Source organism: Patagioenas fasciata, chromosome 2, assembly GCF_037038585.1.
Source record: "Patagioenas fasciata isolate bPatFas1 chromosome 2, bPatFas1.hap1, whole genome shotgun sequence".
Lineage (NCBI taxonomy): Eukaryota > Metazoa > Chordata > Aves > Columbiformes > Columbidae > Patagioenas > Patagioenas fasciata.
In genome coordinates this window covers 46,547,918-46,567,293 of record NC_092521.1, presented here as the reverse complement: position 1 = coordinate 46,567,293, position 19,376 = coordinate 46,547,918, and the positions used below count along the sequence as shown (strand labels likewise).

Here is a 19,376-nt window from a genome sequence, read left to right as displayed (position 1 = left end):
GGCAGTTCTTAAGAACAGGACTGCAATGTCTCATAGGCAGTAAAAGCGGTTATCTGCACCCCGGCCTCCAACGCTCCACCTGATGAATGTACGATTTCTTTGCAACATTAAGGGATTAAGCACAATTGTAAGCGAAAAGGGGAGGGGAGGCCCAGACCCCCAGATGAGCCCTGGTGCTTTAATAGTCACTTCACATATAATTGAACTTTCATCAGTTATACTAAGCTTGGGTGTGATAATGCTGAAATAAAGGTCTGTGCCCAAAATGTTCCTGTTTAGTAGGCAGGTGACGTAGCCCAGAAAACATGCATCGATACGAATGAATGTGCAGGGGGACCACGCATTTGATGGAAAGCACCCTTGTCAAGCACCAACATTTTCTTTCCAAGCGCAACAACACCACTGCAGCAGTCTGTGTGTCAGTCTGCAGCAAATGCTCCTCACCAAGAAAGGTACAGAATGCCACAAACCAAAGCCCACTACCCCAACTGCACGTGGCAGGATCAAACCACCGCTCGGGAGCTCCAAGCTCAGCAGTGCACTCTGGCAGCTGGTGCTTTACTACCAAGGCACACCAGCGGCTTCGCTCCAACTGCTACCTAGAACGAGTTTTGGGGACCCAACAACTTCCATTTGTATCAGGATTCTGTCCTCTCTTGTGAAGACTGGGCAAAATGATCGAGGTTGTGCTGTAGACATGCACTACCCAAAAGTAACCTCCTTCAGGAAGGGAGCAGGCAGCTGAAGGCTCAATATACACAATGCTTAGGTATAAAACCTTTTAAAATGGCTATCCAAAAGACAACTACAGACTGCAGAGACATCTGTCCCAAGGATGGTCAGGGAATTATCTGGCAGATGGCCTTGTTTGGTTTTGAATGGCTTTAGGGTCCAGAGAAGGTCCTGAATTGACAGGAGAGGAAATGAAGCCCTCACTGCAGGGGCAGCAGTGACGCTGCGACATTCTCCCATTGCTATCCTACCCACCTGCTTTGCTCCCAACTTGGGGGGAGCCCCTGGAGTCCTTCAATCTTTCTGACAAGCCAGCCTTTGACCTCTGCACCGAACCTGCTACGTACTGTCAAATGATGACGGTTACCTGCCCACCAGACTGCATCTGTGCAGGGTATCAGGAACCATCTCGCGATCGCTGTCAGCACCAACTCCATTCAGTGAGACCAAGCTCTGGGCAAAGCTTCTCAGAAGCATTGCTAGCATCTGGAAACGTTAAATCTACCCAGTAAAGTTTTTAATGAGAGAACAGTTTATAAAAACTATGCAACTCAGGAGTATGATAAACTATTTTTGTATGAAGTTAGGGATGACTGCACACGTAACAAGTGGCAGAGCAAACCAGAGCCATAAGTCAGTTATGCATGGTCATCCCTAACGATAGAGAATAAATTGTTTATTCCAACCCTCTTGTGTTGTATGTTATATCACAATCAACTCCCTGTGTATTGTAAAATTCAGAATGCCTTTGCAAGGTTTGCTTGATAAAGGAATTTATTTTGATTTTCATCTTTCATCTGTAAAACTCCCTTCTAACTCCACAGCACTGTGAAATACCAATGAATGGCCAAGGCTCAATAGCTAAAGTGAAGAATGAAATGTCAGATGTAACTCCCGAGTTTCCAGACTTTGGCAGCTGCAACTATCCTTAACATTACTTTTTCAGCTAAACAATCAGAGAAGCTACTGTTTCTTGAGATGGAGCAGCACTGCTACATGGGAATGTTTAAAAATATTTATTATTTTACATGTTTAAAATGGGAAGTTGCATGAACAGAAGCCCTTAATAAGAAGTTTAATAAGAGCTTAATAACCAGCACAGTCTCCACCAAAAGAACAGGGAACTCTCACGTGGCAAAGAAGAGGTGGGTTCTTTTACTCAAAGTATCAAATTAAACTATCTCGAAAGTTCATCCAGTGAATCAAGTAAACATAATACAGTTACTAAAGATATGCATGTTTTAAAGTGATGTGTTCTCTTGGAGCCAATTCTTATTTTTAAGGTTCAGTGTGAACTGCTACATTTTAGGTTTTGAAAAAAAAATTAAATCTATTACATTATATTTGTGTTTCATACTGCACCAAGTAGTACTGCTAAAATCTTAAAATACATTCTAAAATACGAGAGACATGGAAATGATCACTGCTTATATGCAGAAGACTTTCCCCAATATTAATAAAAATATCATTCAGTGAAACACTACAATGAAGGCAGGATTTAGAAATATGTGTAATACCTTAGCAAGGTAAAGTTTCTCCTTTTCTTGCTTTACCACATGTTTGCTGTTCAGATAACATTACCACGTGAAACGCTGTGCATTGTATCTGAAACACTCCCTTTTCATAGTCCTTATTTCACAGTGTAATACCCTATTCTGTTACATACTGTGGTTCACAGTGTCCCTAGCAAGGCTATTATTATCATCTCATGTTCAATTAACAGTTGTGGGTCGTGGTCAGGGAAGGCTAAAATAATGTTAACCATGACCTGGCAGGCTGATGTCATGGCAAAAAGCTGAGATAAACTTATCCATATCTTATTCCAAAAGCATTTATTATAACTAGAATACAAAACTCAAGTTCTCATTGATGAACATACACGTTGCTGTTATTATTACATACACACTTTACAGTTCTTGTTCTGCAAAGATTCTAAACCACTTAATTCACCTTAATTAAGTTCCTGGGTACCCCATGCGATGGAAAATTTATTTTGTCTACTTGGAAGATCGGAAACCAAAGTGTATTTTAAAGTCAATGTTTTCAGACTTGTATAATTTCCTTCAGGCACACCAAACTTGGAATTCGGTAACTCATGAAAGTTGCTTTGTTTTCGGAGATGTCGAATACCCATCAACATATGTAAATCCTGCTCACTTCCAACGTAGCAGCAGATGTGCATCAGCTCTAAAACTCAGGTCACTAGCCCATAGTCTAAACGAACTGTGAATACACAGGGCAAGATGCTGAGCCCAAGAGAGTAAAGTATCAGCAGAAAAGACAGAAATAGAGCTCAATACTCCTGACAACCACTCCTACCCAAAGCTCTTTTGCAATCTTGATAATCTCATGTTAATGTAAAATGCATGAATGGGAAATACTCTTACTGTACATTGTTTATTAGCATATCCATCAAACTTGCACTGATGGGTTTTCCTTATCTGGGCAATTAGTAGAAGTTCATTCTACCAAGGCTGGCAAGAAAACAAGCCTCAAACAACAGGTTGGCTCCAGACTCTTCCAGTTTTTAAACAATGCAATAAAGCTCCCCTTTGCATTAGTGAATGCAAAGAAATACAATAAAACGATGACGTGATAGTCCTGTGCTTCTTAATGTATTCAGTGTAGTGTTACACATCAGTAAGAAAGGTGCATCTTGGACATACAGGTAGGTGATCATGGTAAACAATAAAAAAAAAAACTATCCAACTATACTTTCCTCTAACTCAGGGCTATAATAAAACAAAAAATCTGGATAACTGATTCTCTTTAAATATAGGTTATCACCATGGCTTTGATTATAGAGCTAGCCAGGTGGCTGTTCAGAACAGGGCTCTCACAGACATGGGATGCCTTGAGTGCTCAAATGCTGACCTCAAACGCAGCAGAGCCAAACTGAACTGGAGGTGTTTTCTCACTAAACTCAGGTGCAAACGAAAACAGTCAGAAAACCAGCCCAGATTCAGCAAAAGCAGGTGAATGAGTGGTGAATTTTACTTAAATCCACAAATCTCATTACATCAAAGGATCTGAGAAACTGGTGGCTGACACAGAGGTACTGTCAAAATAAGAAGTAGCAAGAATGTCAGAAAAAGTGTCCATATTAACCAAAATGTTGCAGTGAGGTTTAGATACTGATCTCACGGTAACAAAGACATAAATATACTGTCCCAATCAGTTGCAGACCTTTTGTTTGTTAACTCTGAAAACTTAATCTAATCTTCAGAAACCACAACAGTCCTTAGCAGCCTTTTTCTTCTAAAAAAGCACCTGAAGGAGCATTGTGTCCAATAAAAATTTAATGGGGAATCTAGCTGCAGTCTGCAAATCTGAACCGATGCTGCAAGCATCCATTTATCCGTGACTGAAGAAACTGTTTTGCCTTCACAGAACATGTGATGAGATCTTTGACAGTCACCTTCCCCACTTTTGGATAGGCATTTCAGTGCAACAAAATTGTCACATGAAAACTGCTTATTTCAATGGATTTTGGCTTCTGTGGTTGACTGCAAAGACAGCCATGACTGGCAACACATGTTTAATAGACAGAAAGTATAATTATCCAGGAATTTAACTATGAACTTGATGAAAGCCAGAAGACACGATGTAAAAATTATTTTGGACGGAGAAATTTCGCGAGGTTTTGTTATCACAATAAATGAATTAATGGACATCACAACCTATAGGTGAATAGCCATCTAGAATCTCTTAACCCTATAGCACTGCCAGGGGAAGGATATAAGCCCTCACAGTTACCAGACCAAGTCCTGCAGGTCAGACGTCTGCTGAAACTCTGACCCACCAGGAATATCGTTCTTCTTGTGGGCAAAGTACAGACCTAAAAGAATATCTCAATTTTGTCAAAACTTAAAGCATGTGGAGGTCTCTTGCGAATTATGACCAAGCAATTATTTAGTTCTTAGGTACAAAATATGTTCAAAAATATGCTGAGTGTATGAATGTTGCTTTATGACCAGATTTTTCCGAGTCTTCTATGGCACGTCTATTGCCCAAGGCACACTTGAAAGAATGTGAAAAAGCTTTCTATTAATACTATACCTGACAACGAGTCTTATAATTCAGTTTAGTGCATGCTTAGCAGAAGGCCCCAAGCACAAGCTTCCTTTGCAGCAGAGCTCACCGTAATATTCACTGAAGAGGTTTGGTGATGCCCAAGAGACACCTGCTCTCTTGCTCGTTTAACACATGTTGCTGACCACTGACAGACTTAAGTTTAGCAACATAAATACTAAGTTTGGAATGATTTGCTGCAGGCATTGATTGTTGGTTTTGTCCTCTGAATCTACTAGAATTTTATTCTTTGTCTTATGCTTTTTTTTTTTTTAATAAATGCAGAGTAAAAAAGGAAAGTCACTGTTTACTCCAACAATCTTCCCTTTTTGCCTCTATCTAAAAAGCAGAAGTCTAAGGGTAAGTGAACCTTTTGTCTGACAGGCCACACTCAACTGTTGTGAAGTTACCTGACAAGTTCATGTTTCCTTTATTCCTACATTTGCCAGATGATTTTCCATTCCCTCTACTAAAATAACTTATAATCTGTATGGAGCTCTGAATACCCAATTTTTCTTTCTGAATCCAATACCACTGCCATTTCTAATGTGGATTGCTCTCTAAGTAAATATTCAAGAGTTATTCTTTTAGCTGGAAGATTTTTAAAGGCAATGTCCCCCCCTTTTGGCATAAAAGTCTCTGAACTAATCGGCAGCTTATGGATGGGCAACTATACTGAAAAAGTGGCATCTACCACCAGCGTTCCTTTGGGAGGAACACACAGGAATGTCCTTCTCATCTTTGCCTCCCTGTATTACCAGCTTACTCTTCATGTTGACAGGAGACTGGTACAGCTCCCCAGAAAGATGCTCAGTAGCTTTCCTGTACAGAGTACTGCCAAGGTTGCTGTATTCATACACAACGCTTGTTCCTTATAGTTGAGACAGGCTTTAATAGATGTGTTGCCTATGTGAGATCATGAACAGTACTTCTATAGTGACAATATCTACACAAACAGATCATTTGAAAACAAGTCTCACTGAGATCTGAATGCTGAAGATATCCTTATGAGCCACACAGTGACTGTCTGAAACATTGTAAGGGACTCAAATCAAAGGAATTTTACTAACAAAGCTTATGTTGGTAAATGAGTCACAAAACCTCCCATGTCATGAATCTTAATGGCAAAACTATGTGAACAACTGATTTGCCATACTGTTTGAAGTTCTGAAAAACCTCATAGAAACCCTCATTGATCCTGACACTTTTAAAAATAAAACTAAAGACAATGCCAAAGTTGGATGCTTTTCCAATTTGCTTTCCCTTCCCCACCTCCTTGTTTTTTGTTAGTTTGTTTCTGTTGTTTTTGTTTTGGGGTTTGTTTGCTTTTGTGGGATTTTTTGTTTGTTTTAGACACAGATGTTAAACAGGAAACGTTCATAGAAGGTTTCAGGGTGGTGAAATCCTCATTTTTGATTTTCAGACTGTGAAAATTGAAGAAGGTCCTTTTTTTTGTTTAATTCTATATGCCCATGATGACAGGATGCCTCTGTATCAGAAGCTGTGTTCTCCCCAGCTGAGGTTTCTTTTCCTTAGGAGACCGAGGAGAAGAAACACAACTTGCTGCTGTGTCACCCAAACAATGACTGGTTACCTTTTCCACTGCTCTTTTTTTTTCCTAAAAGGAAGCAGCAGACAGGGAAGGCAGGAAGAACCAACTGTGCCACCAATTTCTACTTACTTCCAGTTTCATTGCGAACTGTCTGCTTCCACTGAATTTGGCAGCTGATAATATTTGCTCAAAGTTCATTGTTTGCTTTCCAAGAACATAGCAAGAAGTGTCGACTACTAAGTACTAGGCACGACGGTCTTTAAAGAAAATTGCAGGGAGGCAGCAAATATGAAAAATGATGCCTGAAAGTATCTACTAATGAACATCAACTTCACATATTTAATTTCTTTAGATGGTCCTTTGGTGAACCTGTAATACCAGACAGGATCTGTTTCAACAAAATCAACAAGAGAAATGTTTACAGAGCAGCGAATTCCAGCTCAAAACTTTAATTCAGGATTCCTATTAACTTCCTGCTCAATCTATGCAGGCTATACTTTGCAAAAGATAACAAACTTGGCTATGATTTAGACAACTGCTCTGATTTTTAGAAAGCAGGAGCTGTTCGAAAAGATAAAACAGTGTTTGTACACATTATTAGGATTTTTTCCATAACGCCAGTTTAACAGAACCAAAGCCTTTTTCCTGGTCAACTATTTTCTGTTGATTTTGTGTTCTACGTTTGCTCTCCTCACTCCACTTGTCCCCAAGGCTTGCTGTACTTTTTCTTCAAGTACAAATCCAAACAATTACACTGTCTCAGCTCTGTTTCATTTACCGCTCAGCAGTTAGAGAGTCAGAACCTCCGAATTCTTCTCCCATAAGGAAAAAATTATATTGACTCCAGGCCACAACATGGCTTAAAGACCCTCTCCTTTCTGTCTCCTCTCTCCACATGAAGGGGACACACATCAGGCAAAGAGTGAACACAGAAGCCTCAGATAGGACACACAGGCAGTCAAGACAGGTGTGTGTGATGCTCACTGTGATCCTACAGCACACTCCATTTGTAAAAGGTACACCCTAAGTGTAATATAATTCATACCAAGAGGACTTTGAGACGGAACTTCCTTATGCAGAAGACTCTGCACCACGTGTGACCTACGTTCTCCCTGACAGGACAGTCCTGGATTGTGCTGTCAAAGCATGGGCAAGAGCAGCACAGGACCTCATGGCAGACAGCTCCGTTCTTTTAGGTACCTACAGTATTTGTAAGGAGCTGCACAGACAGTTGCAGGTGGTGGAAGGGGGAATTTTGCTTAAGTACAGCATTTGAGGAAGAAGCTCCCATTTTCCCAGGCTCTTTGCCCTCAGTTTGAGCAGTTTAGTAAGATTATCTTTTTTAACTTCATTTTCCTTCTAGAACAAGGTGCCTTGAAATCCAGTGGAAGATTTCCTCTCTTGGAAAAAGAGTTTGGACAAGCAGATGCAGATACTTAAAGTTGCTTCAAGTGGTAGAAGAGGCAGGGTGACAAAGCCAAGGAGCAGCACAGCCCAACCAGCCACAGCAGCCTCCAGAGACCCAAGGTCTGGAGGTCTGGAGCAGTCAGCATCGGTGTGGGTGAGGAAGGCAGCCTGGTGGAAAGGGGCACCAAGGCGCCAGGGGCCATGGCAGCAGAGGATTCAAGAGAAGGAACAGGTGGAGGTGAAGCTCAGGCAGGCTGGATCTCGGGAAGAGCCCTATCTGGCAGAGTGGCCCGGGAGCAAGGAGGAGCCTGTGAGGCAGGCTGGTAAGGGAAAATGAGTTATTTTGGACAACCAAAAGCCTTTGAAGTAGCGGATTTTGAGGAACTGAAGCTCTGGAGCAAAGGAGGGCAGGAGGTGGGGGAGGTGCTGGAGGTACTGGGACCATGTGTCAGCTAAGGACATAAATCAGGAGGGGCTGGCAGTTTACAAAGGCGATTATCCCAACTAGTACCCCTGATGAGGCCACTGGCTGTCAGGGGAAGAGAAGTACCTGCACATGGTACTTGGCATCCCTTCTTCATCTACGGCTGCTGGAAAGATGGTTGCCCATAAGAAAGTCCACTAAATGCCCTCCATAAATTATGTTTGTTCTAACAAGTACTATAACTGTGTCAAGAAACTGGCTATGACCTGTGCCACCGCAGCCCTCAAGGATTTTACCAGCCAGGACGTACATGTCTTTAAGAAGGCTCTCAAGGACTGTTCTGACCCACAGCAGTCCTTTTAGGAGAAGAGTGCTGCCTCTGACCCTAACCTGAGCTCCAACCCTTCCTCTCTCTTGGATACTCAACATTTCTCCACTTACACTTCAGAACTAGCCTGTCTATAGAGGCAAATGAATGCACATAAGGCAAGCAAGGCAAGTAGGTGAGACTAACCAGGATTAAACTGACTACAGGTCTGTGGTTCACTTCCCCACAGCCTTTAATGTGTCAGTCTTCCTTCTGCAGCTCAGCTGAGAGAGTCCTGGCACAGGTACAATTTCCTCATATTAATTCAGGCACATAATACCCTATCCAAAGCCCACTAAAATAAACTGGAGCCTCACATTCACTTCATCCACACCGTAATGCAAATGTTAATAATTAATTCACATACATTTTTAGGTATGATTTTTATCCGAATGTTAATTTGGGGTCTGAAATATTTCTCACTTGCAATTAACCATGAGAATGAATATTAGTTAAAAATACAAATATTGGTGTCAGGATCACAAAGGGATAGGCAAGCGGCTGTCAGAACACACAACAACGTACTTCAGTGAAAAACAAGCAAATTTTTACAACCATCAAACGTGCCCTACTGGCATCCTACAGAAATCTCAGTAGAAAAACAAGTCAAATCTAACTACAGTCTGTGAGATTTGCAGACAAATAGCATTTAAGAAGGAAATTGTTTAACTGCCAAGGATTCTTCAAATTTTTAATCTCCTTTGTATAAAGTAAAACTGGTTATATGTCTTCCACATAAATGCTAGCATCTCACACTGTTCAGCACTTTACATTTTCCTTCTTCAACAGTTATCACCTTCCTACTGAATGAAAACTGGTCATATCATCTTCATCACTTGTCACTGTTTAATTTACTGTCATTTTCACTAATATTATGTAACACTAAACACTGTGGATGACACCCTCTCTTCCCTGAAATTAAAGAAAAATAAAACCCCCTATAATTAATTTCAGCAAGACTAGAATTTGCACTTCTAATCTCCCCAAGGTCTAATAGTCCAGGGAACAAAAGTACAGAAAAACAGCTGGGTTTGTGAATGCTGGGACTTCACTGAACCCAGGAAACAGCACAATCAGGCTTAGCCTTCTTATCGCTTTGTCTTTTTCTCTTTTTTTCTCTTTTTTTTTTTTTTTAATTCCATATTTCCTGCCCACGACTTATCAAATTTCAGGTCAGATCCTCAATCCACATCCATTTTTCCTCCCCCACATCCGAAATAGCTTTACCAGAAACTGAAATACTCAGCTGTTATTGACAACAGATGCTGCTTCTGCTAAGAATTAGGGTTTTTTCCTTTTGCTTCATTCCCTCTCTTCTCTGCCAAGGTCTTTTTTTGTTCTGCTTGTCTCCTTTCTTATGTAGTAACCTATTCTTTCACCTTGCTCCCTTCAAAAGTGCTCTTCTCTCCCCTTTTCACTCATTTGTACTTCCTTGCTTCCGCTATTTACGTCCTGTTTCTCCACTGGGCTACCTTAATCCTTTCTTTTTCTGCCTTTTCCTCTCTCAGCTTCACTTTCCTCACACCCCTCTGCCTTCAGGTACCTGATGCAGCTGTACAGACATCTATCTGCTGCTCTGCCAGCAAACCAGCCCACATGCCCATGGATGTTGAGCAGAGCTGCATGTGTCCTGCAGCTGACAAACAACTCCCAGGCCGAAGGGGCTGCTTCTCCCCACACAGCCTATCTTCACATCTCTGTCTGGAACAGAAGCCATTGTAAATAGTTGCAGGTAAGCGGAACCATAAAATCACAGGAATGTTCTATAAAAAAGCCACAATATTTAGGTAAAAACATTTAATAGTAAGTCCTTTAATTTAAATATTTTTCCATAATGCTCCGGTCTCTGTCTACAGCTATATTGTGCCTTAGTACAAGCAAAATTAAAGTTAAAAGCTCAGCGTCTCATAGCAGTGACGTGTTTTTAACCATTTTCGTTGCTGCAAGTAAACATGGAAGCAGTAATAATTCTCACTAGCTCACTCATCTTTAAAAGTGAAATTCTTTCCAGCAACATGGTAATGCTCTAACCCAGACCTTTTTAAAAATTGAAAACACATACCGTGTATTGTATAAAAGATATTATATTACACAATAAAGTACAGAGGCATTTCATTCAACTCAATACTCTGGTAAAGTCCCGAGAGTCAAATAAATAACTGGAAGATGAACGCTCCTCTATCTAAATGCATTTTCTTCTCAGAAGGACAGAAAACATGACACAGCACAGAGTTACCTGTGTCTCTCAGGGACATACAAATGTCACTTAAGCCTGATGTTCATGGTCACCGTAATGGGCCTGATTCAGTTCATGCTGAAATCAAGTGGGATTTTTCCTACTGATGGCAAAACTGACTGTGCCTCAAGAGGCTTTAACAGCAGCTTGTGTGCTGACGCCCTACTGTAGGTGAGGATCACAGAGGCCAGAAAGCTCCAGCATTAACCTCGAAAAGGGAGATCAAAGTCAACAGATTTACTAACTTGCTTAGAATTGAGCACCTGATTGAATGCCAGATCAGAGTCAAAAAATCCACCCCCCGTGGCAAAGTCCTGAACCTCCGACTGCACAGCAAGGTTCACAAGTCAGGAACATCATTCCTCAACTTTTTAAACAATGATTGTTTAGTTGCTGCACTTGGAAAAATAATTTTGCAAAAATGCAGGAGGGAGTTCAAGTGTCACCTTCTTTCAGGAAATTTCATGGAAAAAAAAAAATCTGCTCTCCCTGGAGGTAAATAGTGTTTTTCACTGTGGCATAAAAGACAATCTGGGTGCCTTCTAGCCCCAGCATCACTTGTGCTGTAGGACCTGCATTTGTAGCACAAACTTTATAAATAACTCCATTCACAGTGTGCAGACTGGTTCTTAAGATCCAAAATTGCTTTCCTCCAGCCCTGACAAGAACAAAAACTTGTGTTCAACAGAAAAGTGAGCACATGTGATTTACCACATAAAAAATAAGCTTACAGAAAGAATCGGTGCTATTTTTACAGTTACATTTCAAAGAAGGATCACTGTATTTTGAGCTTACCATTACACTCGTTTTGTTAAAGAAATATATACAGCCCCAACTCCAAAGTACTCTAAAGTGGCATATGGATATGTACGTACATATGAGTACACACTTCAAGTAGTGTGTTACAAAAAAAATATTTTTGTTTTGAAAATGTAGAAAAATTATTGGCAAGTTCTAATTCTGAGTGCAATTCTCCTTATTTCTTCAGTAAGCAGGTGGCTATGGCACTGTGCTGCTTGTATTTCTCACTGACCAATACTGTACCATGCAGTATACATTACACTGCACAGGAGGAATAGTTAATCTCTTTCTAAAGACATGTGAATCATTGGTGAATGACCTTTCATTAAACTTTAAATTTCAAATTACCAAGGTCACCACTGCTCACAGAAAAAGTAATCAAAGTTTCAAAGTCCTTTTCTGTCTAATATTTTTAATCTATTTTCACACGTACTTAATTGTTAGTTACTTTTAAGATTTCCTTCTGTAACTTAAGAAACTATTTTCAGATTTTGTTCCTTAAAATACAATTTTACTGAGTGACACCTGTCACTGCAGCTTTAAAGAAACTATGAGTAACAGGAAGGACAAGTCCGGAAATCTCTGTAGCCCTAGGTATGTTTATTTTGTTTCTTCATTCATGTTTAAGAAGGCACTTAGGTAGCCTGATGAAATCTTAAAACTATTAAGATTCAAAGACCAGCCTTCGTGACCTTCACAAATTCCCAGGAGTACCATTCAAGACCCAAAATGAAAATACACTGATTGTATTCTCTATCACAGAGCATTTCAACATCTCCAATGTTAACATTTTGAGTAAGTTCTAATGCCTGCTTATAAACAAAAAAACTCTAAATAGTTTTAGTCCGATTTCACCACCACTGTAGAGCCCAATCAAGAGAAGCTAGTTACGACACTGTCATTAAACACACATTAAAGTCGAGAAGGTGACAGTACAGTTTCTTCCACTACTGTTAAGGGTCTCTGAAATAACACTCTCTTCACAGACACACAAACCTAGTACAAACAAAAAACGTGCTGTTTGTGATACGTGGAGTACCCTGTAAGTCATCAAGTAAGTGCAACTTAGAATCTAATCTAGGTCTACTAAAAGTGTGTCCCTTTTGTGTACAGTCCTGCTCACAGGGAGAGGCAGCTCCCAGCACCAGGGGTATCAGATTCTTGCAGCATCCATGACACTTGTAAGCATTCAGTGGTCAGAACACCGCTACATATCCTTCAAATGACATGGACCAGTGAAGCTGGAAGGTATCTTCACTGAACCAAGCCGGCTGGTATCTCAGCAATCCACCAGGACACGAGCCCAGGTGTGCCCCCAGCAGCATGCAGAATCACCACTGAGAAGGACGCGGTGGAGTTTGCATTTTTGAGAGTCAACAGTTTTGAATACTGAAATGCAAAGGGTACGGACCAGCTGCAACAACAGCGTCTGAAAAATACGCTACACTGCAAAATGCCGCGATTTGTCCTTTACTGTAGGATTTCGGAGTAAGAGTCGGTTAGACAGCAAGGTGATAAGCACAACAAAACACTAACAGAGGCGCTAGCCAGAGATAATAAAAGAAAGCACAGCATTTTCAAAGTTAAATCATTGGGGTACCTATTACATGAAGATGCAAAGAATACATTAATGCTAACAGAGCGTATTATATAAAATATATAATAACGTACTAGTTTTTCTTGTTCCTAAGTCATTAATAATACGGACCTATTAGTTAAAAAGCTGAATTATACAAAGTGTGCTTTGATTTCTACGCTACTGTGCCACTGTACTTGAAAGATGGTATTATCTTTCAATTTTTGAATGAAATGAAGTATAAACGTATTTTAAAAGACAAAAACATAAATATCCCCTTCATTTAGGGTATATTTACTGCTCATTAAACTACACGCTGTGCTTTCAGTTTCTACTACCAGCCTCATATTGTCAATCTCTGATATCATGATTCATTACCTTATTAAATGAAAATAACTGGCATGTCACAGATATAAGGGCTATGAAGTCACAGGTTTCCATGCACGCTATGGACATCACCCAAATACCAGGTATACCAGGAAACGCACAAATAATGCGGTTATTTACGAAAATAACTAATTAGGTTTAGGACTTGGATATCAGAGCTTAAAACAACCTAAAGATGCAACTCCTTGTTAAAAGTAACATTGCGGGAAAATAAATAAATAAATATGGCCTATAATAAATAATTATTGTACAGAACAACAGGTTCCCAGGGCCCGGGGTCCCTCTTGTTCGCGTCTTAGCCCCACGGACCAGGCACGACGGCTGAGGCAGCTGCGATCGCCGCCAGCCCGTCAGGAGGCCGGAGAGCCGGGCGGGCACGGCCTCCCCGCCCGGGCTCCCGAGGGGCAACACGCCCTGGGAGGCCCCCGCCGCCGCTCACCCCGCCGGCCGCCGAGGAGGAGGCCTCTCGGCCTCGTACGCGGCCTCCGTCCCCGCCGCTGCCCTACCGTGGGTCCGGCCCTTAGCGCCGCCTGGGCGCCCCGGGCCCGCTCCCCGCGCAACGAAGGGCCAGCGGCCGGCCAGGCGCTGCGCGGCGCCAACCCCCACCCTCCCGCCCCCGGCCGCAGCGGCCCCACCAGGCTGAGGGGAGGGGACGAAAAGTTTGGCGGTGCTGGGGGCGGGCAGATCGGCACCGCCGCCCCCCTCCAGCTGCTGCCGCGGGCGGGCTCCTGCCGCCCGGCCCGGCCGCAGCCGCCGCGCCGCTCCCTGCCCCGCCGGACGGCGCCCGGCCCGGCCCCCGCGGGGTCCCTGCCCGCCGCTGCCTCGGCCCCGCGCCCTGCGGGGACTCCCCGCCCCCTCGGCCCCCCGCGGGTAGGAGCCGCCGAGGGGACGCCTGTGAGGAAAGGTCCCCCCTCCCCGCCGCCCCCCTCACCTGCTGGCCAGGCTCTGCCGGCAGTGCTGCCTGAAGGGCATCAGGTGGTAGTTCATGGCGTCCAGCAGCAGCTTCTGGCAGACGGGGTCGGTGCGCATGAAATCCACCGACTGGACCCGCTCCACCAGCTCCGGCGCCGGGATGAGAGCGAAGCGAAGGCGCTTCATCAGGTCCGGGGCATACTGCATGCGTGTCTCCCGGTCGTGCTCCAGCCAGAGCACGGACATCTGGAAGAGCGCCAGCTCCGACTCGACGGGGGGGGGCAGCGAGTCGAGCAGGGCGCGCATCTCCTCGAAGTTGAGCAGCAGCACGTCCTCCACCAGGTACTTGTTGGCCAGCTTCTTGGTCTCCTCCAGGCCGTGCAGGGCGGCGATCTTGCACACCTGCTTGTAGTTCTGCACCGAGATCTGGTCGTTGAGGAACTGCACGCACAGCTTGGTGACCTGTGGGATGTGCAGGATCTTGCTGACCGACAGCACCTCTTCCACCGTGTCCAGCGAGAGGGTCACGTTGGCCGTGTACAGGTACTCCAGCACCAGCCGCAGCCCGATGGACGAGCAGCCCTGCAACACCAGGTTGTTGATGGCCCGCGGGCTGGCCAGCAGTTTGTCCTCCGGGGAGGAGGACGGGGTGCCTGGCTCCTCCTGCGGCTGCGGCGGCGGCGGCTCCTTCGGCGGGCCCCCCAGCCCGTCCTGGGCGCCGGGTCCCAGCCCCAGGGCGTGGGGGTGCCCGCCGCTCCCGCCGCCGCTGGAGAAGAGGGATCGGAAGTACTGGGAGCAGGAGGCCAGCACGGCCTTGTGGCAGTGGAACTGCTGGCCCTGGGCCGTCAGGGTCACGTCGCAGAAGAGCTGCTTCCTCCAGAGCAGGTTGAGGCCGTGCAGCAGGTTGTCGCTGTGGCTGGGGTCGAAGGTGGAGGTCCTGTCCCCGGATCTGGACATGGCGAGCGGCCTCCGACACACCTGCCTTTTAAACCCTCCTCCAACCTGGGCAGAGGGGTGGGGAGGAGAGCGGGGTGGGGGGACACACGGGACAACACATCAATAAACACAGAGCTTTAGAGGCCCGGAGGGTGCATCCCGGCCGTGTACGCACGGGTGGCGGGGGGGGAGCGGCCGAGGTACGGGCTCCCCTCTGCCCGCCGAGCCGCTCCCCACCGGCCCGAGTACGGACGGGCTCGCTCGGAAGAGCCGCAACTTGGGAGGGCTGGAGATTTTTTTTTCTTTCTTTCTTTTTTTTTTTTTTTTCCCACCCCCATCCCCCTCTCCTCGTCTTTTCCCCCACACACACTCACATGCACACACTCAACCACTTTCTCCTCCCTGCTCGGTGCACACCGGTTTGCTCTCCAGGGGAGGAGCGAGGAAACCGGGGACGTTTTCAGAGCTGAGCCACCCCCCCCCCAAAAAAAAAACCAAAAAACAAACCCGCACCAACCACCCAAACAATCGAACACACAGGAAGTAAGATATCCTCCCTCCCCACCCCCCCAAACTCCGCGATGCCCACAGAAACTACCAAGTGACTGAAACTCTGCCGGGGAGGCGAACAGCCCTGCCCGCCGCCAGCCCCCGACCCCGCTGGACGCTTAGGCAACTCGGCGGTGCCGGGACCTGCTTCCTCTCCGGGGCCGGGGGGCGGCGTGCCCGGAGCGGGGGACCCGGCGCTGGCCGGCACCGAAGTTCAGCCCCGCTCCTGGACTCACTGGGGGGGGGGGTTGCAATACTTCGCACCCCGGAGGAGGAGGCGGGGAGGGGGTGGGGAAGCGGCAGCCCCGGGCCCGGCGAGGGGCCGCCCGCTGCTGTCCTGCCTGTCTCGCTTCTCCTCGCAGCAGACGGCGCCGCTGCCGTAACTCCGGTAACTACGTGAAGTTCATGTTGGGGGAAGGACGGGGGAGGCGGACGGGGGCGGCGGGGAGCAGGGCCCTGCCCGGCGGCCCCGGTCCGGCCGGGCCCCGCCGCGCCTCCTCTGCCCCGGCCCCGTGCCCGGCCCGGGGAGGGGGTTCGGCGGGGCAGCCCCGAGCTGTGGCCGCACCTGCGGGGACTGCGCAGTCACCGACCCGCGCTGGTCGCATCTCGCCCCGCGGAGCGCCGCCGCCACCGCTCTTCCTCCTCCTCAGCGGGATCCCGCCGAGACCTGCTCCTGCCATTGCAACGCGCTCAGTCACTCCTCGTCAGCTCTGGGCTTCCTCTTCCTCCCTTCGCCCCCCCCCAGCCCGATTTATCGACACAGTGCGGGGCTCCCTCCAGCCGCTTCCCCTGCCCCGGCGCGGCTGAACCCCGCTCCGCGCCCCGCCGCCGGCAACAGAAACCTCCCGGAGCCTCTCCCTTTAAGTGGACCCGGTCAATCCCCCCTCCCCACCGCACACACACACATACATACATGCACACACACACACACGCACATACACCCACACTCTCCTCCTCTTTCTCCCTCCCCTTCTTTCTGCCTCGTTTTGCCCATTTCTTGCAATCGGAGTTTATTCTGCAAACGCGTTCGTTACACAACTGCCCCCCCCTCCCCCGGCACACACTTCCAGCGCACACACAGACACCCCTTTCCTCTCCCCCAACAACAAACAAATCAGGAGACACAAGAAAATGCACAGAGACGGCTAGACACAAGGCCAGAAACTTACCTGCTCCACAACCAGCTGCCAAAGTAAAGGTTCACTTAAGCTCCCCCCCAAAAAAATCAATTGTCCTTCCTTTTTAAAGGTTTGCTTGCTCCTTCCAAAAAAAAAAAAAAAAAAGAAAAAAAAAAGGAGAGAAAAGAAAGAAAGAAAAAAAAAACCTTCTGGTTCCCAACTCGGAGCAGTCACTCTTTACAATTTATTTTGTCGTACATCATTTGATCACCATGAATTAGCAACAGCAAGAAAATGTACGAGAGAGAGAGAAGGAGAGAGAGAGAAAGAGAGAGAGAGAGAGAGCACAGAGCTTTCTGCAAGAGAAGAAGAAGAAAAAATGTACGTGTGACAAATTATGCTACCAAGAAACAACACATCATTATCCTTGGGCCTGGGGCTCAGTGAGTCGTAACGAGAGTAATAGGAAATCCACGGTTGGGGAGAGAAACGGTCGTGCATGGCCAGTGGAGAGAGACCATACAGGGGGATGGATGCTGGAGAGACTCGCAAAATTATGGCTCAAGGCTATTGTAAAAATTGTCGAGCGTAAATGACTGCGATTTCAAACATCTTTGGAAGAAAGAAGGGGAAAAAGCGAGCCCCCCCCCACCCCTCCTCTCTGCCTCCCTCCCTCTCGCTCTCCCTCTCTCTTCTCTCTCTCTATAAAGAACCGTCAAGTTTTAGTGCGCATTGCTAATTAGTCAATTTCTCTCTGCCTTCACAGGCTGGCGACTTTGCTGCTGAGCTGAAACTGCTAATTTCTGTGACCAGCTTTTTTCTTAGCTGTGATCTGGATGAATGAGTAGCTGTCTCACAGAGATGACAAAAATAAACTCTAATCCCCCCAAAAATTTCCACTACATCTTTCTCATGCATAGATTTATGATCTTCAAGCACCCTGTGCAATATGCAAACTTTTTGTGTGCGAGTGTGTGTGTGTTGCTGGGGGGGTGGGGGAAAGTCTGTTGTATTCAGGTTGCACAGTATTTGTTTTGTGTCTCTACTCTCCCCCTGCACCCCAGATGTGATGGAAATAATGTCTGATTTCAGTACCCGATATATTGTCACCCCCACCCCACCCCCCTTGTATTTATATTATTGCATTGACAGGATACATCCTCCTTCCTTGCAAGTATGATGAGGCTGGAGGGGTGGAAGGGAGAGAAAGAAAGTGAGGCTACTAAATGGTGTTAGTGGTAAAACGTTCCCTTTACATTTGTTCCCCTGCACTGTTCAAGATTTATGATCTTGTTTGAAAGCATATTTTCTCTATCGTTTTGTCTGGTTAGACAACCGTCTCTGAACTTCACTGTCAGCTCTTCAACAGATAAGGGTTCAGAAGTCACTTTTTTTTTTTTTTTTATTGGGAGATTAGCATATTGTCAGATTTGTCTTTCGGTTTCAAGACTTTGCAATGCAGAAACCTGAATCAAATGGCAGAAAAGCAGCTGCTATTTCACAAACATAACCTTTCAACTTTTTGCCATAGCTGATAGCCTAGAAACGTGCACAGCACAGCCCACGGGTTGGGGCTTTGTTTTGGTTTTTGCTCCTTTATAGTTGTAAGAAGTAGAGGGAATTCTCATTGTAGGCATTTAGGGCTTTTTCTTTCCACCAAGGGGCATTTTGGTAGAGGACATGTTCTCCACGCTTTACCTCATGATATATTGTACCCTCACGTTTATAGCTCTGTTCCTCTGTTGTCAAACCTACAATTGTCAAAAAAAACCCAAAAACCAAAAAAACCAACCAGAACCAAACCAACCAAACAAAAAAAACCAAAACCACCAAAACAAACAAACCACCCCAAACAAAACAAAACTAACAAAAGAAAAATTAAAAAAAAATAAAGAAAAAAAAGAAAAAAAAAAAGGTGGAATGGATGGCCTTGAATGAAATGTGCATGAAAGGAGACTGGAATGAGCACTTAGAGAAAGTTGTACCTGATGTGAAAGCCACAAGCCCCTTCCTCTTTCCCAGATAATACTCTGGCTCCCGTTAATTAAAATACACACCAGGAGCGGACTTTGAATGCCAGGTCTCATGGTCTTTCCCTTTGACTTGGCCAAGGATGCCAATGCATTTACAGAGCTGGAGTCAGATTGCTCAGGAATGCAAAGGACTGGAACTGAAAGGCATCAAGGCAGGTTTGGGTTTCATTTATTCTCTGGTGACCTTAAAAAAGAAGTTCTGCCGTACCTCTCTGTTTTTCTTCACCAGATAGCTGCCTTAGTCCTCTCTTTGACATCAATTATTTCTGCAAGAA

The 19,376-nt window shown here is 45.4% G+C and overlaps 1 protein-coding gene across 4 annotated transcripts in view; it reads right to left on the bottom strand.

Annotated features, from left to right (window-relative positions):
* Positions 1-17,666, bottom strand: part of KLHL14 (kelch like family member 14) — a 66,857-nt gene extending 49,191 nt beyond the window's left edge. The window contains exons 1-2 of one of the 4 annotated variants that reach the window (XM_071804158.1): positions 17,120-17,666; positions 14,485-15,467 (exon numbers count right to left, since the gene is read on the bottom strand). In XM_071804158.1, the coding sequence (XP_071660259.1) occupies positions 14,485-15,422 (938 nt within the window). In that variant the 5' untranslated portion in view covers positions 15,423-15,467; positions 17,120-17,666. Of the gene's footprint in view, positions 1-14,484; positions 15,468-15,775; positions 15,801-15,999; positions 16,305-16,515; positions 16,729-17,119 lie in introns of those variants that run through there. The other 3 variants (XM_065832388.2, XM_065832389.2, XM_065832390.2) reach the window with 3 other exon arrangements.
* Positions 17,667-19,376: the final 1,710 nt, after the last annotated feature.